Source organism: Arachis ipaensis, chromosome B04 (assembly GCF_000816755.2).
Source record: "Arachis ipaensis cultivar K30076 chromosome B04, Araip1.1, whole genome shotgun sequence".
NCBI lineage: Eukaryota > Viridiplantae > Streptophyta > Magnoliopsida > Fabales > Fabaceae > Arachis > Arachis ipaensis.
The window spans coordinates 95,885,624-95,905,827 of record NC_029788.2 but is presented as its reverse complement, the minus strand read 5'-3'; the positions used below and the strand labels follow the sequence as shown (position 1 = coordinate 95,905,827).

The 20,204-nt window shown below is 33.4% G+C and overlaps 2 protein-coding genes across 2 annotated transcripts; both read right to left on the bottom strand.

Moving 5' to 3' along the window:
• On the bottom strand, nucleotides 12,870-14,592 carry LOC107639507. The gene is made up of 3 exons (XM_016343022.1): nucleotides 14,198-14,592; nucleotides 13,912-14,100; nucleotides 12,870-13,271 (listed from the first exon to the last, which is right to left on the bottom strand). The coding sequence occupies exons 1-3, from the start codon at nucleotides 14,426-14,428 to the stop codon at nucleotides 13,188-13,190; spliced, it is 504 nt and encodes a 167-aa protein (XP_016198508.1). The 5' UTR covers nucleotides 14,429-14,592; the 3' UTR covers nucleotides 12,870-13,187.
• On the bottom strand, nucleotides 15,532-19,511 carry LOC107639508 (mitochondrial uncoupling protein 1). The gene is made up of 9 exons (XM_016343023.2): nucleotides 19,089-19,511; nucleotides 17,835-18,053; nucleotides 17,651-17,729; nucleotides 17,272-17,405; nucleotides 17,076-17,174; nucleotides 16,865-16,969; nucleotides 16,451-16,525; nucleotides 16,281-16,367; nucleotides 15,532-15,910 (listed from the first exon to the last, which is right to left on the bottom strand). Exons 1-9 carry the CDS (start codon nucleotides 19,170-19,172, stop codon nucleotides 15,875-15,877), a joined length of 918 nt encoding a protein of 305 aa, XP_016198509.1. The 5' UTR covers nucleotides 19,173-19,511; the 3' UTR covers nucleotides 15,532-15,874.

Genomic DNA, 20,204 nt, shown 5'->3' with positions numbered 1-20,204 from the left:
GTACGCGTGACGCGTGAGGAAGAAAATTCACCAGGCCACGCGTATGCGTGACAAGCAGCACGTGACCAACTTAAAGGCAACACACTGGGGGCGATTTCTGAGCTCAATAAGGCCCAAATCCAACTCATTTCTAAAGTATTTAAGGCCAAATTCAAGAAGAAATAAGGGGAAAGTAATTAGGAGTAGTTTAGTAACATGCTTTAGGTTATATTCTAAAGAAAGAAACTCTTTCTTCTCTCTATAATTAGGGTAGATTATGATAGATTTCTCTTAGGTTTAGAATTTAATTGTTGCTTTGATTTAGTTTCCTTGCAATTTCTTGTTGTTACATTTTGCTCTTTTAGTTTTACTTGTTATTTCCTTTATTTTGTTGCCTTTGTTTCATGACTCTTATTGATTTTAATTTCCATTAATGCAATTTATGTTTTATATTTCTTATTGTCTAATTGAGTTGTTATTATTATTTTCTTGCATTTGGTATTTTTTAGATTTTATTATTTCTTACAATTTTACCATGCTTTTCTTTTATGCCTTTCAAGTGTTTGATAAAATATTTGGTTGGATTTTAGAGTAGATTTTTATACTCTTGGCTTGTGATTAAGGACTTAGGTCCCTTGATATCATTGATGTCCAGTTTCATTGGTGATTTAGGGTTGTTAGTTGGTTTTAGGATTAACTATGTCCATTTGACTTCACCCTCCAACGTTAGAGGAAAACTAAGTGGAATTAACTCTTTGTAATTACCATGTTGTGGTCAGTGATACAAGATAGGAAACCTTGACTCTTGATCCTTTCTATGAGTAGCCTTTTAGCATTTGTATTTCTTCATTTGTTAGTTTAATTTTCTTCTCTATCAACCCAAAACCCCAAAAATACTTTCCCATAACCAATAATATGCACACTTTCCTACAATTCCTTTGAGACACGACCCGAGATTTAAATACTCTCAGTTTTTATTGGTTTGACTTAAGTGACAAACAAATTAAACTTTGATTGAGGGTTGTCTATTGGTTTGGATCTATACTTCGACAAGATTATTTTTGTGAAAGTTTCTAACTGACGATTTCCCTCCGTCAATGCTCGAAATATCTCAAGAAATTGTCAAAATCATCTCAAAAACTCAAGGAAATCTACTAGAAAAGTTCAAAATCTCCATAAAAAAACACAGAAACAAAAGGTGAAAGATTATTCAAGGTACTGTTTAACTAACCATCTTGTTTTTTCACTTTTCTCTTTCTCATTTCGATCGCGAAACACTAGATAGTCATATTTCTATCTATTAAGTAGCTTCATTATGTGTTCTTGGTTTAAAATACATGTTATTGTTCTCATCATACTGTTCAATCAGTGATAACTATTTTACGTACTATTTCGCGTATAGTTTAACGTGTATTTTCATGTGTTTTTTAGCATGGTTGCATGTTTGAACTGAGTTTGTCTCTAGGAACTGAGTTTGTATAAATAGAACTTTTCATTGCATTTCAAGTAAATTCGCGTGTAACTAGTGCTATTATTCTTAAATATTGTTCTTGTGCTTCTGGTGTCATTTTATGCATGTTTGGTTGACCTGACTATCATTTTGAACTGATATTATGTCATGTAATCAACAAAATAATAGAGGTGTATATGGCTGGTATTTCGGTGGATTTCAAGTGAATTCGAGTATAACTGGTCTGTTGTCCTATCTCTGGTGTAACTAGAAATAGAATATTGTTCTTATGCTTCTAGTGTCATTTTATGCATGTTTGGTTGACTTGAAATATCATTTTGTACTCATATTATGTCATGTAATCAACAAAATAATAGAGGTGTATATGGCTAGTATTTTAGTGTATATCAAGTGATTTCGAGTGTAACTGGTCTGTTGTCCTATCCTTGGTTTAACTAGAAACAGAATATTGTCCTTTAGCTTCTGGTGTCATTTTATGCATATTTGGTTGACCTAAATATCATTTTGAACTGATATTATGTCATGTAATAAACAAAGTAAAAGAGGTGTATATGGCTGGTATTTCGGTGGATTTCAAGTGAATTCGAGTGTAATTGGTGTTTTTGTCCTATTCCTGGTGTAACTAGAAACAGAATATTGTCCTTATACTTCTAGTGTCATTTTATGCATGTTTGGCTGACCAAAATATCATTTTGAACTCATATTATGTCATGTAATCAACAAAATAATAAAGGTGTATATGGCTGGTATTTCGGTGGATTTCAAGTGAATTCGAGTGTAACTGGTGTTATTATTATCTATTATTAATTTCTTACAGTAAAAATGGCAAGCAAGAACCCTGCAGCACCAAAATATAATATAATCCCATATATCTTAGACCAACTCAATTTTTCCCTATATAAATATAGTTTATTTATATGATTCTTGTTTGTTTCCAGAAAACTCATGATTTGAGATGCTTGACAAGACTCCTCCATGATAAGTTTCAAAACATGAGCGATGAAAAGAATGCCATCGTCCTGGAATTGGGATTTACTGGTTTGATGCACATCCCTCCCATGAATTTGCCGCATAAGCTCTTGAAGGGGTTGGCATATTCCTTTAATTTGATAGGAAACACATTGGACACCCGGTAGGTGTATTGAGAATCAACCCGGAAAATATAGGAGCTGCGTTTGGCTTGAATGCATCTGGTAACTGATTAAACAAACTGTTATATTTGCATTCTTTGTAAACTATTATTTGTAATCTTTCTTTTGAACTAAATTATGTCATGTAATCAACAAAATAATAGAGGTGTATATGGCTGGTATTTCGGTGTATATCAAGTGAATTCGAATATAATTGGTGATCTTGTTTTGCTGCTTTTGTAGGGGCGCTCTTTCCAAGCAAAGTTAATTTTAAAGAGTTTACTGAGGACGACAAGGAATTTTATAGAAGCTTCCAAGGAAAAACATTGAAATAGTTGACGGACTTGATGATGGAGATCGGTGTTGACGGTGATGAAGATTGGCTAAAGTTCAAGAGGGCGTTCATCTTCTACATTCAAATGTCGTTCTTATTGCCGACAACAATAAATAAGGTTTCTCCCATCCACATGCCACCGATTTTTCACGTGGACACAATACGTGAGTGGAATTGTGGTGGCCACATCCTCAACTTCTTCATCAAGGAAATAAGTGAGCGCATATTGAAAAGGAAAAAATCCGTTGATGGCTGCCTCTATGCTCTGATGATTGTATACATTCGCGAATCCAAACACAAAAACAAGGCGGCGGACGCAATCCCTAGACCACCCTGGTTGCAGCACTGGACTAAGGAGTTGCTGCTTGAGAGGATACAAGCTAAAATTAAGGATCATATGGTAACTCATCGGAATCCTTTCTTTAATTTCGTCGTATTTGTTTTATATATTTGATGTAAACTAACTAATATTTTACCTGTCTTAGGGCATCGTCAAGAGGGCACAGCTCAAAGAAAAATTGACGAAAATGAAAGAGGAAGAAAAGAAGGAGAAAAAGAAAAAGACACAAAAGAAGAAGGACATTTCGTTGCAAAGTGATAGTGGTACTTTCTGTGAGTCTGATTCTAAACAAGACTCAGCGGAGCCACCAAAAATAAGAAAACAACCAATAAGAATAGCAAAAAAATAAGTAATATTTTTCGGTGTATTTTATAATTTTTACTGTGTTTATTGCCTCATGATTGTTTGCTATCAGAATGGTATCCAAAAAGAGGAAGCAGATTGTTCAGGATTCATCTTCGGAAAGCGAAACTGAATTTGATGATGAGTAAGATTTTGAAATTATCATTGCATTGCTATGTTTTCTGTTTATGTATTAACAGAATGTTTCTAATTTTTTGTCAGAAGTAAGAATTGGAGCAAATAATAAAAGAAAAATCGAAGAAAAAAGTTTAGACTCCTGCAAAAAAGTATGCATTACTTTTGGGGTATTTTATCAATCTTTTTTTGTTTGTTTGATGCATAATTCTTTGATTTCCAGGATGCAATCCAAAAAAGAAAGCACAGTATTGAGGATTCATCTTCCGAAAAAAATCTGAATCCGATGACGAGTAAGATACATTGGTAAAGCTATATTTTCTTATTCATCAAAATTTTATTTGTTAACATAATCTTTTGCATGTACTGTTAGAACTGAACAAACACAAGAATTTTTAAGAGAAGCGAAAAAGAAGAAAACAAATGACAAGCCTGTAGAAAGGTATGTTGATTTTCGGTGTATTTTGGCTCTTTTATTGTATTTTTGTTGGCTAATGATTGTTTGCTTTCCTAGGATGCAGAAAAAAAGAAGAGATATACCGAAAGGTGGGCTCCACTCTACGAAAGCTCAATATGATTCTTCCCAAATGTAACATCCTTTATTTGATAAATTTTCCTAAATCCTGATGTAATTAATTACTCTAGTTTTACTAAATGATGTTTATTTTGTCCTTAGAATGCCGGATGTGAACTTAGGAAGTGAAAATGATCCTGTCTTTCAAAGACAGACAAATCAGAGCAGTGTAAATAAGCCAAGTGATAACATGTAATTTCTGTTTCTATTGTCATTTTCTTAATTCTTGTATTACCATGTTCTGCTTCTGATTCTGCATATATTTTTTTAGAAAAAAAATCCCTTTAATGATTTATTCAAGAAAAAAAGGCAGGAAAAAAAAAGAAAAAAAAATTACAATTATGTAAGTTTACATAAAATAGAGGTTGTGTTTCTATTCAATGCTTGAGGTGTATTTTGAGATGATTTCGGTGGATTTCAGGTTTGGGGGACAAGAAGAATCATTCAATGTCCCAACTCAAGAAAGAATGATTGTTCTTCGGAAAGAGACCCATTCACAATCCGAACTGCTCAACCTATGAATTTTCCAACTTTTTTTCAACCTTCTAATCTTCTATTTTAAGATAGTTTATTAACTTTTTATTCTTGTCTTTGTTAGACTTCCACTTCAAATATGTGCACCTCCATTAGAGATAACAGCATCAAGCCCTCTACAGAATCAACCATAGTTATCAGAACCAAACTGGTAATCAACCCGATCAGACTATTGGGTCAACGGGTCATTGGTTCAACCGTCGAGTCACAGGTTGAACCGGTTGACTCGGTTATAATTAAATAATTATATAAAATTTAATTTTTTATAATAAAATTTTTTTAAAATAATTAATTTAAGTGAGTAAATATAAAATAAAAAATCAATTAAATTAAATATAAAATTACTCATTAGAATAAAAAAACAAAAGTATAAGGAGATTTTAAATTTTACATGAGTAAAAGAGTTAATAAGATAAAGTTATTAATTAGGATATGTTTACCGGTCCAGTTCAGTCCGGTTTTTCAAGTTTGACCGATTCGTTTACTTGTGTGGTTTGATTATTAGCCCAGACCGGTTAAGGATCCGGTTCACCAATTTTTCGGTCCGAATTTGATAACTATAGAATCAACCAACCCCTGCAAAGTCTCCCAGCGAGGAATTTAAAGAAAAAACAATTAATGCGTAAGGAATAATACTTTTGATGTATCTGGTTTGTCTTTGGGTGTATTTGTGCATGGTTTAATGAGTTACATGTCTTTTATATAGAGTTGTATTTGGTTTTTATTTCGGTGTATTTCTTGTGAATTGAGGTGCAATTTGTATTTTTAATTTAATTCATTTTCTGTAATCCTGCAACACTCCACAACCCCATCAGCCTGCTGAAAACAAACCAATAGAGCCAGCAGCTCCTTCTAAAATGTATGTTCTACACAATATAACTCTCTTTCAATATCCTTTATCTATTCTTATACTATTTTATATGTCACCATACAGTCATCCACCCCCTCAAGCCACTGCTACATTAATGATGATTGCGAAGACAGCATCATTTATAAAGCACGAATTTCATGTGCCATCGTTCAACTTTGGCTTTTCTGAATCGAGTTAGGAAGATACATTGACTCATGAGGGTCGATCGGCGGTTGAAAAGGGAAAAAATCAAGAGAGCCCGATACTGATTGAAGAATTAGAGAAGTTGGTGGAGCAGGTTGTAAACACTGGAGTTGCAGTGGCGTTAAATTTTGCTGAGCATAGAAGTCCCCTACGCCAAAAGGTGCAGCTCGTTGAGCGCTTTGTTGACAAGTTCGAAACTCCTGCAAGGTGGAGCAAAGTATCGAGCAACCTTAAAGAAAAATGCTTTTTTTTGGGTCACAAATATCAAGACCAATGACGATGAAAACACTAATGAGTGGGACGTAATATGCATCCTTAACCATTAACAACCGCTAGAAATAACAAAAGGGCACTTTACATCTTTAAAAGCCAATACATATATTGAAAGTCAGGTACTTTTAGAATAACATTAATGATTTTATTATGAGTTTTTGTGCTATGTATGTAATAATTTTGGATTTTTTGTTTTTCTAGATTGTCTCTGCAATGTGTCTTCTTTTGAAAAAAAAAAGAATTAAAAGATTTGAAGAATAAATTTACTGTATCCCCCCTGATATTGTGGTAAGGTGTAGTAAGCTCAAATTTCGGTGTATTTATGTAATGTATTGTGTGTTATAACTTTTTCTTTCGGTGTTATATAAATTCTGCAGAATATGGCTTTGGAGAATCATAAGGGCGAGTTCAAACAGCCAAAAATAAATAAGGCCTTTGATATTCAAGACTACAAGATGTTCATCCTATATGTGGACATGAAAAAATTGGCATCCAATCCATTTGTAAGTTTTCGTTTATAAAGCTTCTTAACACAATTCTTTCGTTAGGTGTCAATTAAACTAAAAGTGTTATAACTCTTTCTTTCAGATATTTGCCCCTGTTTGCTATGCAGATCATTGGTGGATATGGATGGCCGATGTTAAAAACAAGAAATTTCATGTCCTTGACCCATATAACAAAAAGTGTCCCTCGAAAGAAAGAATGAAACTTAATACATTTGTCGTAAGTTGCTTCTATTTTCTCTATAAATTTCTTGGTTTCTGTCTGTTGTTAGCAATATAAAAATTCGGTGTAGTTCTGTTTGAAATTAGGTGTACTATTGGATCATTTTAGTGTAATCTGGTTTTAAATGTAGTCTTTCTTATATTTTGCTTTTTTGGGTTTTTAGGGCTACGTGATTTCGAGGATGAGGGTATTTGCCGGAAGACAACCTCTGAAAAAAAAGGATGATGAAATTGAACCACCATATGTTAACATTGCCGGCCAACATACCAGGTATAAATCTTTCTCTCTAAGAAATTGTGTTTTCTCTTACTATCTTATTTTATTTTGCTAATGTATTTTTGTTTTTAGCTACGATTGTGCCGTTTATGTGATGAAATGGCTCGAGATAATCTAACCACAAAACATCAAAAAGGGAAAATATGAATGGGACAATTGGACATAGGTAACTATGTTTAAAAATAGATAACTCTATATTACTTTACTAAACTAACGGAGTTTAATAAAAGAAATTTCTTTAAACTATAGGCAGAAGTGGATCATTTCAGAGTTGAATATGCTTCGCTGATTCTATTTGATGAAATGAATCAACTCAGAGATAGAGCCATTCAAGAAAGTGAAGCTATCAGATTGTCCAAGCCGTCTGCAGCATTATTGAGTCTTTATTGTCAATTGGATTCAGAAGATATTGACAGTGAATAGTATGAATATTGTATACTGCTAAACATTGTATACTAAATTGTATAGTTTAAACACATACTTTTTGTATAGTTTGTGAATATTGAATCCAATTTTTTTATAAATTTTCTTTTTAAAAATAAACTTTTATGAAGCTGTATGTGCTGTATTCAAATGCTGTTAATTATAGGTTCAAAAAAATCCAGGGAAACAAAATTAAATAGACTAATACGCCGAATTCCTTTTATAATACACTGAAAAATAATCGGAATACACTAGAAATGCGTGCATACATATTTTCCTGTAAAATTTAACCAGGAGTTATGGGAATTCAAAAATTTGAATTATTACTTTCCTGAACTATTGAATTGTATATGTATTGTATATTTAAAATAATCAAATCCCCTTGAAATAGTTCAAAATACTAATTTCCAAACAAACAGCAACATCTCAAAATATAAAAAAACAAAGAAAATACCAATAAGAAGAGCATGCAGAATACACCAAAAACTGTTCATTGGTACACCGAAATAGTGTCACGCTACACCCGAAAAATTATCCTATGCTACTGAATCTCTGAACTGATAATTCATAACATGTCCTTGATATTGGTTGGAATTTGATTGCACCACTGAACCACCATAAAAAAGATTCAATTGCAAAAATAAAATCACATATTACCAAAACTATTAACAAAAATAAACTCAGTTGCCCCCTGTTTAAAGAATGTCACTTTTACCTCGCTTAGAGCTTTCGTTTTCTTTTTCTTTAAAGCATTTGCAATCTATTTTTTCATCTTTGAACCTAGTCTATTTTTGGGACGTCCTCTTGTTCTCACGCGTGGAGGGCTTTGAAGCTCGTTAATATCTTCCAAAGAAGCATCTTCATGAGATAACGAACATTTCTCCTTGCTTTTTGGCTTTGTGTTCTTGCATCTCAACCATAGCATTATCGTAAGCGCGGTGCAGAATCGCAGTCAGCTCCTCAGATTTTGATGCAAATTCACAAATATTTTGTGACCGAAACGCAAAATTATCAAATCTCTTGCTTCTTGACTCCAACAGAGGCTCGTCGTGGCTGGTCTTGATATGTGTGTGCCTCCTCTTTACATTCTTGCTCCATCATTCCAATATATATCTCGGTGACACTTTGTTTACTCACTCAAAGCTTAACGTGCTCAGAGAGTGACGGCACAATATCCTTCTTAACTCGAATAATAAGAACTGGCATTTAACTTCAGCTGATACCCTGTCGTATGTAACCGCAAACTTGTTGAATGTCAAGTTAGAAACTAGTTCTACAACTTTATATACCATATAGCCTAGAGCATAGTGCGTTGATCTTCTGATGCAATTCACCTTCCCTCTGAATTGTGCTTGGACTTTCCTGAACTTCTCATGAGTATACACCTATTCAAACTGAGCTTCTATTGAGAATTTTGTTGCACACAGTATGACGGTATGAAAATGTGCAGCATCTGATTCTCTCTCTCTCTGCTCCTTACTTCCTAGGCAATTATCGTACTGTTTGACAAATTGGATAAGTGAGCTGTTCGGTGTTGCATGCTGTCACTCCTTTGTGTGCTTCTCATCCCGGCCTAGAAGTGGTGATCGAAATAAACTAGAATTCATAAATGACGATCATCAAAAAGCCCTGCAAAAACACCTAAATCAGAGCTAACATACATCGAAAAACATGCAATGTACACCTCTGCTGCACGGGTAAAAACACATACTGAAATTAACAACATCACTTAATCTTAATAAAAGACAACATTACCTGAAAGCCACTTGTTATTCCCAAGACTATACTTCATCAGAAAATCATTCCAATTCCTATCAAATGATTCTTTTGTAAGAAAGTTCCAAACAACATGACTCATTTCATGTTTGATTTCTTCGTGTCTCTTATAGCCATTTAATTTACTTGGAATCTTCTTCATAATGTGCCAAATACACCACCGTTGAATTGTTGTGGGCATACAAGCCTCAATAGCCCTTTGCGTTGATGCACATTGATCGGTAAGAATGCCTTTCGGAGCATTTCCTCCCATGCAACGAAGCTGACATTAAAATAACCATTTGAAATTATTGAACATCCTCGTTTTTCATCAAAGCACATCCTAGAAGTGTTGATTGACCGTGATGATTCACCCCAACAAAAGAACCAAAAACCAGATTATAGTTGAATACAACGAAACATAAATAAAATCATTAAATCCACTGAAATAATATCTCTCTACACTGAAAATGGGACCAAATACACATAAACCAGAACAACATATTACCTGTTTGTATTGTAAGTGGTATCGAATGAAATAACATTTCAAAATACTCACAGGCAGCCCTGCTTCTTGCATCCATCCAAAAAGTAATTTTAATTGACTGATCAATCTCAAGTTCAAGCTCAAAAAAGAAATTTTGATTCTTCTCTTTCATTCTTAATAAGTATTTTCCAAATTCTTTTACATCCTCTAGTTCCGAAACATTCTGCACTTCTCTCATGATGTAATTTCTCACATCTTTTTCAATAAAACTTAACTCAGATGACTCCTGGCTGCTGCAACAAATGATTAGTATGTTTTGCTTGGTCTGATTCCGACTTTCTCGTTATTCTCTATTGTACGTCGAACGGACATGCTTAGTTTCCTGTGCTGTTTAAGCATCTCTGCTTGATTTGCACAGCAGGGATGTGAATGATGCAACACAACCTTCGAAATGATCCAAATACTAATGTCCTTCAATATGTGTATATAAATTCTTGCAAGACAATTTAATCCGGCCAGCTGAGGGATTTGTCTTCTCAGTTGGAGATATTTTCGATATCCATTTCCCTCTCTGCTATATGTAATCAATTGGTTCTTAATTTCATTTTCCTTTTTATTGTGCTCCGAACTCTTATAGAAAAACCTGCAACTTTCGAATAATCTTTGTAGAATTTTGCAGCATCTTCAAGCGTGTTAAAAGTCATGCCAACCTCTGGAGCAAGCTGCTCATCAATATCTTAGGAAAATTGTAAAATACACCAAAAATAGTCCACAATACACCATGCTAAAAGCTAGCCTACACTGAAGCTCATCATCAAAAGTAATAAAATCAGATTCAGAACTCATCATCAAACAGAAACTAAAATGATTCAATTATAGAATCATAAACTACAAACAAACTACATTATCTAGATTCAAACCACACGTCACTAATTGAATCGATTCAAAACAATAATACAATTCACCCTCATTCAATTGAAAAAGTCTAAACTTGTAAATACACCGAAAAGTCCCCCACAATACACCAAAATATTTCTGATATACACCAAAAAGTCTGATATACAATGCAACAGATTTATCAGAACTCCTACATTATATTCAATTCAAACCATCAACAATGAACAACAATTTTCACAAGCAATTAACATTATTCACCTACATAATCATAAACTACTAACGAAAATATTAACTAGAATTGAACCACACCTCAGCCACTTCATTGGATTCAAAACAATAATCCACTTCACTCTGGTTCAATTGACAATCTAAACTTGAATCATTCATTATCTTCAAAACTGATTTCAGAGCTTGATTTCAAAAACGAACGTAGAGAACGAAAAAAATTGAAAAAAACGAAGAAAGAGAACGCAGAGAGAACGCACGAAAATGAAAAAAGAGAATGTAGGGAGAACGCACGAAAACAAATGAAGAAAAACGTAGAGAACGCAGAAAACGCTAACGAAATTCGAAAAAGGAAATGAAATCCTTTCGAAAAAGGTAATTATATATTCATGCGTTGATTGAAAAATTGGTCATATTAATGGTGCGTGAGGAATAATAACTTATATAGACTTGTATGATATAATGATTTGTATGTAAAAAATATTTATTTTTAAACATTACTTATTAGTAAAATAAATATGGATTTAATTTACAGTGAGTTAGCAATGTATTCATATTAGTGTATACATTTACAACATCTTTTATAAACTTAATGATTATTATATTCATCAAAAATTTATATCTAATAAACCAAATGACAGACACATACCACCGCATTCATCAAGTAATAAACATGTCCAACAAAACAAAAGCTGCATTACATTCATGCTAATCAATTTAAGGATAACTGGGGACGGTTCATCTGAATTATTGGTCAATTATTATATGATTAATGAATGAAAGGCATAGCAAAATGCCAAAATCATTGACCGTCTGATACTTTGTTGATATATTAACTTAAGTTTAATTATTGAATATTTATTATGTATCATTTTTTTAACATTTTTATATTTATAAGCATTTAATGTTTAATTATCTAAAAAGAAAAGATAAAAGTATTTTTTTAACCACTAATGTTTTGACTAAGTTCAAATTTTACTTTAACGTTAACATATTTTATACAAAATTGATAAATTAACTTTTCTCTAATGACATGAATTAGACTATTTTTAATCCTTGGTATTACAAAGTACAAATTTACTCACATCACACTCATACACACAATATTAAATGTTTTATTCACTATTTGGCATCAACCAAGTTTTGAACCCAAATGTACTCATTGCAAAGCCTAGAAAATAACCACTAGATGGGAGTGTATGCGTTTACTTTTCTCTTCTACAATTGACGGTAGAATCCTTGCCTTTTCTAATAATTGGGAAAATAGGAAATCCACAATTGACGGTTTTTTTTCCTCAAATCTAATGTCATGGTCCAACAAGAAGCCGCATGCAATAAGCAAATTCTCCATAAAGCAAAACATGGTTGCTTAGCAAATACCAACTCAAAAATCATGTGGATCCAGAAGTTGCTTTGTTAATTGCACCTCAAATCTTCGGTTGTCCCTACCATATTTTATGATAATCTGAGTGTTGTTCTACTGTCTGAAAATCCAGTACTATATTTCATAGCAGATCCAAACATTTCGAAATTGATTTTCATTTTGTGGGTCAGGGTGAATCATAAGCAACTATACATCATACACATTCCATCCTCTTCTCAAATTGCAAATGTGCTTATGAAACCTCTTATATAAGTAACTTTTGAGCGTTTTTGAGACAAGATTCAATTAGTGCCGTTATGTTAGTTGTTAATTATTTGAGTAAGAAAGTATCCTCTCTATCAGCTTATATATATATATATATAAGCATGTTCTCTCTGTAAACAATACAACAACAACACATTTTCTCTATTAATCATCAAGTGGAAAATTCTTTCTCAGTTACGTTTACAGTTATAACAACTTCAGGCCAATCTTATATTCCAGTAACCTAGCCACAACATAGTATGAGTAGTTGAGTACATACAAAGAAGTGGAACAATTATATCTTATTTATATGAAAACATAAATAATTACATAGAGACAAATTCCAATCGACAATTCATGTTTATCAAACAATTCTATGCAATTTCCTTGGGTAAAAAGGAAGGTAACCAAAGTAGTTATTATGAGTTGGGACAATTTTATGCCATCGCAACGAAACATAAACCATTCCTTATATCAAAAATGTGTTTGGCATAGGGGGATGAAATACAGTATAAAATTTCGAGCATCAACTCGGTGCAACACTAACGGAGATTGAACAAAAAGAAAGGGCAATTAGAGAAGACAAGCTTATAACCCAGGAGAAATTATAAAGAACCGCGTTTCCCACAATCTTCAGCTCTGGTAACACCATCCATGAAAACATCAATGGTCCAATCCTTCAAGTCCTCCTGTGCACACCATGTGAGAAAAAATCAGCCATAAACCGCTGATCAAAGAAACAAACAATCCAATGCAGAGTCATAACATTGAGTTAAAATTCAAAACAGTGACTAAATGCTTCCGATGAAAACAGGCAAAATTCGTTTAACACATAATCTATACCTAAGCTAGGGCAATAAGTGCTAAATCCCAAATGGGCAGCCTTGCTTTATCATGGGAACTATATATGACATAGCAATCTCTCATTGCACTTACTTGTTCTTAGAATAGGTTCCCTTGTATCATTGCAAGCATATACTTTACAGGTTGAATACGTAAGATATAATGGCACACCAGTAAACATGCATAGGAGATCCATTGGGAGGCTTAGAATTTATTTTGTCAATTTTGATGCTATTTGATTTGCAAGAGTCTCAAAATCAATTTTTGCATGCATTGCCTCTAGAATTGATTTGGGGATTTTTTTTATTTATTTTTTATTTTACCTCAATCACTTTAAAAATCAATTCTAAAAAAGCATACACAAGTTTCTCAAGGCCATTACTTCTTTGCAGAATGCACTATCCTTGCATCAAATTAAACTCATATGCACTTGAAAGATAACAGAATCAGAAGTAAAAAGTTTATATAAAAATGTAAGTTGCATACAAGACGCAAGGGTTCTCCGGTTCTGATTCTGGCATTAGGGCGGGCAAGCTTGGACTCAAACGGGGTCCTAGGCCGGAGTTCTCGAACCTTGTCCCACTCCTCGCGGCTCAGCATTCTCACACTTCCCTGACCAGCTGGAGCATGCTTTATCTTCCTCTCCAGCAACTCCTGGGCCCTTGATTCATCATACTACCAAGCCAAATTCACTCAGTAATTTTATCAAACAGGTAATCTGCAAAACCAAATTCGGCCATGATTAGTGCAATGGGATCATATATATGGTTACCATCATGAGGAGCTTGGCAAGGACTACGATGCCGACGGCGGCGACAACCATGGGCATGGTGGCGGTGTCGAGGTACGACAAGTTTTCGGGGACTTCGACGATGAACTGTTCCTTGCACTTGGGCTTCCTCGTCTTCCTCTTCTTCTCCAATTCCAATGCCTTCCTCTTCAGTGTTTCTGTTGGGCCATCGCGCCGAAGCGTGTGCATCAATCTCTGCCTAATCACGTTCATTCTTCATCTACTCAATCACAACAACGTACACCCAATTTCTTCTTCTTGCTCGTTTCTTTACATCTCCAAGTAAAAAGACAAAATCACCCTTGGTTCTCTCATTTAAATTACACTTTGCACCTTACAAACTTGCCTGTTTTTACTTGGATTGAGTTTATCATATTATGGGTATTTGAATAAATAGCCATTTTGAACTTTGAAATATTACTATTTTGACAAATGAATTTCAAAAGATGCAAAAGATAAAATCATTCAGTAAAAATATGTTCTGTTTGATAAACTGAACAAAATATTTAGTCAATTAATTTATATATTTTTATATACGTTTAATTTATTTTGTCATAAAATATATCGTTAGAAAAAATTGAAACAACATCATCAAATCCACTTGGGTTATTAACCCAAATACAACATATTTATCATCATCAATTTATTATTTATTTTTCTAAACTCAACACAAACAATACATAAAAAATTCACTTTTCTTTTATTTTTTTTTATTTTCTTTTCTTCTATTTTTTATCGTTTATCCAATCAAAGTGTGACAATGTGAAGGTGAGGTGATAAAATCGCACTTCTTTAATTTTTTTTTTCAAGTTTTTCAGATGTGTTTGTGTTTTTTCTTTTTTGGTATGAATGACTACTAGAAATGAGGCTTTATGGAGAGCACTAATAAGATTGAAACAATTTTTTTTTTTTTAGTGTGGATGAATAATTAAATATGTTTTTGTTTTATTTTTAAATTTAAAATTATAAAATTAAAGTTAGTTGAATTTTAAAATTTGATTAATTTAAAAGAATAGATTTTGTNTGTTCATATTTTTATCATATCGGTACGTATAAATTTATTATCGTACCGAAATAAACACCTATAAAAATTCGTAAATACATAACTCATGTCAAATACAAGCATCATTTATCTCTTATTAAAATAATGATATTTTTATTATTTTTGTCATATTTTTAAATCTTTCATAAATGTATTTGTTATTCATATATTTCATAATTGCTTTTGTCAATTACATCAACTTTCAAAAAATATTTAAATAGAATACCTAAGAAAAAATTGTCAAGACGAATTTAGGGTAATAATTGATTGAAGGAGAAAAGAAACTATGGTGATTGCAAATATCAAGCTTGATGCTTCGTGTTTCACTTCATGAAGGAAACCCATTATAGGCTTTGACTCTCTAAAATTCGAAAGAGGGCCATGCCCAAATAAAAATGAACTTTCCAAGAGAATTACAATCGACAAAAGGAAATAATATCGTGAAAAAATTAGAACCTTTAAAACTAGTACTAGTATACATGAATATGTTTATTCTCAATTTTTTTTCCCTCCAAAAAATATTTTGCTATACTCCAAGCTAGCAAAATTGAGAGAATTGGAGTTTTATTTTCTTGAGTGTTTCCACTGCATTTTCTACTCTACTCAACTGCTGGAGCTTAGGCTGATTCTAAACTTTTGACGAATTTTTTAGTCTGTCAAAGAAAGAAAGAAACAGTTGAAATAACAGAACAAAGAAATTAATGATGCATGGAGTTTGTGAAACTGTTTGTATGAACAGTTAATCAACATTCACTAATGTCATTGTGTTTCTGTATCTTCATAATTTCAATTTTGGATACGGAAACATACTATATGCAATCATTCATCATTGCATTTAGAATTCTTAATAATAAAACTTTCTCACCAAATTAAATTTTGTTTCTAAATAAACCATAACACATAATGAAAGTAAAACGTCTGAGGAACTTAAAGCGACTGTATGAAATCAATTTTGCCAAAGAACGGTTAAAATGTGGGATGGAGAAAGGTTAAAAGCCTATGACAAAAGTATTCAAGTTATACCTGTTCTAGAGTTAGAAACATTATCACATTCCAAGATCCTAGCCGTCCAAAATTTGGTATGAACCCTTTGTAAAAGGCTGCTGGTCCCTGCAAACATTACATTCCATAACCATATGCACATAAAGCAAAAGCTTATAAACAGAAAACTGGTTTGAGCAAAGAAACCATACATCATTCTTTAACGTTTTGATGAAGCAATCAAGGGTGCTTTTGTAACTAGAATCTCCCATCATTCTTGACTTAACCTGCATATACAATAGAAGAAGATAGAACAACTGAATTAGCGATGGTAAGATTGCACAATTAAGAAACTCACTATCTCTAGGCAACCAAATTTTAGAACGAAACAACAAAGTATTTCCCATGCACACGCCCACTGCTGACTCTAGTGGAGCTTAAAAAGATCAAGTCAACAAGAAATTTCTAAGAAGTGTTAGATGAATTTACTAAAATCTACTATTTTCTAATTTCCCCTGAATTTTTATTTTATTTTTAACTTATATCAAAGTTTAGAAACAATTCTTAGTACAATATAGAAATGGCAAGACAGTAAAATTATCCAAAATTAAATGCCAACACATTACCACGTCGACAGGGGAGCCAATACAGACTGCGAAAAATCCAGCCCCTAGACCAGCAAGAAGATGAGTCACAACATTATCGGTGAATCCCGGAATTTTCAAAATAGTCTGCAGTAAATTTAATTAAAAAAAAAAAGTAATTAGTCAATAGAAAATATAGAAGAAGCATATAAGGTTACTCCGAAATGCAAGTGCATAGAATCTTTAATATTACCTGTTTCACTTGATCATAGCTGGCTAGTTCAGCAGCGTTGATGATAGCATTTCTTGCTATATTGGGGCCAATCCCAGTCCAAAGAGCTCCAACTCCTTCCTGAGTGTGTTGGATGAAAGTTCAAACAAAACTGGTTATGAACTAAAAGTTGGACCATATCTTTATCTTTCAAAAATCATATACTTAATGAGCATACCTGTCTCACAATTGTAGAATAAGCATTCAGTGAGCCAGTGTAGCGCCTCGGCACACCAGCAGGCAATTTTCCTTCTGCTTGTAGTCTAACTTTCACAAGATCAGTTGGATTTGCAACTGCAATTGCCACAGCACCTGTTGATAACACAAAGTAAAAAATATTTGCATTACGTATCCAAACAGAATAACATTTATTCTTCATAGTAAAAAGACAAGAATCCACAGATTAGAAAACAAAAATACTTTAATACTCTCTCCAGTTACATTGATTTATTAATGTACTAAAAGAGTCAAAACAACAATTATCGTACACTGGCTTTAGTAACTTTTAGAACAAAAAACATCCCTAGTTTCATACAATGTTCATCACTGGGCTTTACCAGTTGTAAATGCAGCAAGGATTTTCTGCAACAAAGGAACATCTCCAACATGATCACGCCCAACATAGAAATTCTTAACCTGTTAAAAGTTATTTGGAAAATCAGTTTACATAAGCAAACAATAGAGATGAACTGAAATGAACAAAAAGTTGTGTCTTTTTATACAAGGTTGTTTAAAACTCACAGGCTCATATAACCCAATTCTTAAACCTCCATACAAACACTGACGATGAAGCCCTGGCACAATCCCCTTCCAAAGTGCCGAAAGACCTTCTTCCCTGGCAATGGTTGCAACTGTTCCCATCATACCCTTGTATTTAGGTAAGGTCACTGCATCACCCGCTACAGCTTGTTTCTGAAGCTGAAGCCTAACTTTGGCAGTGTCCAAGGGAATAGTGCACACCTATTTGGAATAAAACAATTTGATGATAAATTGATTTCCAAATAGTGGTATGCCAATTGACAAGTGAAAGATTGTACAAAACAGTATCATGAGAAGAAGAAACCAATCCAATCAATACATAACAAGTTGAATCAATCTCCAAATACAGCAACTCAGGAACAAAATCCAAACCAAATTCTAAATAAATCTCCATATTAGGTGCAAGATATTTAATTTGTTAAATAAATCTTCAATGCCCCCAAAGTATAAGGACATATACGGGTAACTCCACAAATCATATATATGACACATACATATCCAGAGTTCTCCTACCCAACCAGAAAACTATCATTTTCAAGTCATTCAATTAGTCCTGCCAATGACCCATATGGTTACAATAATGCATAATTCATCAACCATAAAATAACTCTTGACCATGATGTAACCCATAGGATTCACGTGAGTTGGTCAAAGTGGACAAGAGCTTCAAGTTACATATGCCCCAAAGAATTAACTTTAGTTAAGGGTAAACTTTTTCGAATTGCCATTAGACAGCTATGTTCTATGAACCAGACGGCCAGACAAGGATGCTTCGATGGATTAGTGGTGATCAACTTGTTAATGGCTGTGCATTAATTGATCCAACAAATTTGGAATATCTTAAATTTTTTTTCCTTTTCAGAAAATTCAACTGAGACCAAGCATAAGGGTCTCAAAGTCAAATGATCAATGATGGGCAGAGTTTAGACCGAGAAAATATATAAATAATCTCATCCTATTTTCTTCTATAAAATGGGTAATATTTATCAAGAAACAAAAGCACAAGCACCTTTACGATTTTATTTTCAAAGAAGAAAAACAATTTAACAAAAAATTTCAGGGAATTGAACAATGCATGCAAGATCCATTACTACTCAAAAGCAACGCATAACAGATAATGGGTCTAAATCCAAGGCCAGGGTCTTTCGCATGATCAACAAAATAAAAGACAATCCAGCAAAGAGAATCACAAGATAAAGGGAACCCAGATGATGAATTTGAAGAAAAGAGCGATACCTCAGCGAAACACGCTGAGAAAGCACTGCTGGCGAAAGTGCCAGCAAAGGAGATATCGGATTTGGAGTTGCCACCAGCCACCATGGTTTCAAGGAGAGGATAAGAAACAAAGAAAAATGCTAAGAAAAAGGGGGGTGAATTCACTGAATTGAGACTTATATATAAAGCGAAGAAGAGAATCTATAAGAGGAAAGAGAAGGAAGAGGATGGGTTTTGATGCAAAATGCGAGTGCGATAGTGATGCAGCCTTGGCAAATGAGCCGAAGGTGATTACTGATTTGGCTCCCTTTTTAAAATTGCTAAGATATTACTGTCTCTGATTTTCGGAAACCCAAAACTCAATGTGGTTTCTCTCTCGGGATATCATTGCACAAATAGATTCTCAGATTTGATGTGGTAGGTTTCCTGTTTGTAAGAATTAAGGAATAGGAATGGATTCCGTGAGATTATTTATCTAAGGCAATTATTTGGGATTTTTTTTAAAATAAATAAAATAAATATTTTATTTACTAAAATATAAAATTTGTAACATTTTTAAGAATATGTATAGTATCTTTTATCTCGTTTACAATGTAAATCAGAAAAGACACGAAACATTAAACATATTTATTTCGTTTGCAGTGTAAACGAGATACATGAAGAATAATGACGTTTACCGTGTAAACGAGATAAACGAGATACATTACGACAAATTTAATTTTCAGCCGCTATAAAAAGATGTACAATCATTTGTATTCTTCACAAACATCTCACTTCTTCTCTTCTGTTTTTCTTCCAAAAAATAAGCCAAAATATCTAATAGTGGTGGATATATGGTTGTAAGTGTGTATCCCAATTGTTATATGAGAAATAGTGACACCAAGGCCATATTTGAGTGTGATAATACCATTCTGTTGCGCATCCGGCAAATTAGTTCTTTATTTGAGTTGAAGACTCTGATATTGAGTAGCGTTGGTGGTAGCGGGAGAAAAGAGATAGGAAGGGTGGAGTATAGGTTGCTAGCACCGATAGGAAATGGAGTTCTCCGATTTCGTCCGTTTTGTCTCCATGGCAACGAGCATGTGCGGCTCATGTTTGACATTCATGGGAGATCATGGTGGAACAAGTTATGGAGCT

Bases quoted from the DNA above. Each gene is read 5' to 3' on its own strand.
- LOC107639507 (XM_016343022.1), bottom strand. From the start codon at position 14,428: ATGAACGTGATTAGGCAGAGATTGATGCACACGCTTCGGCGCGATGGC. The intron at 14,101-14,197 runs GTAACCATATAT...TTGGCTTGGTAG, and splicing joins TTGCCAAGCTCCTCATGATG to TATGATGAATCAAGGGCCCA. The intron at 13,272-13,911 runs GTATGCAACTTA...TGGTGTGCACAG, and splicing joins CCGGAGAACCCTTGCGTCTT to GAGGACTTGAAGGATTGGAC.
- LOC107639508 (XM_016343023.2), bottom strand. From the start codon at position 19,172: ATGGTGGCTGGTGGCAACTCCAAATCCGATATCTCCTTTGCTGGCACT. The intron at 17,406-17,650 runs GTAAAGCCCAGT...TGTTATCAACAG, and splicing joins CCTTGCTGCATTTACAACTG to GTGCTGTGGCAATTGCAGTT. The intron at 16,970-17,075 runs GTAATATTAAAG...AATTTACTGCAG, and splicing joins GCTATGATCAAGTGAAACAG to ACTATTTTGAAAATTCCGGG.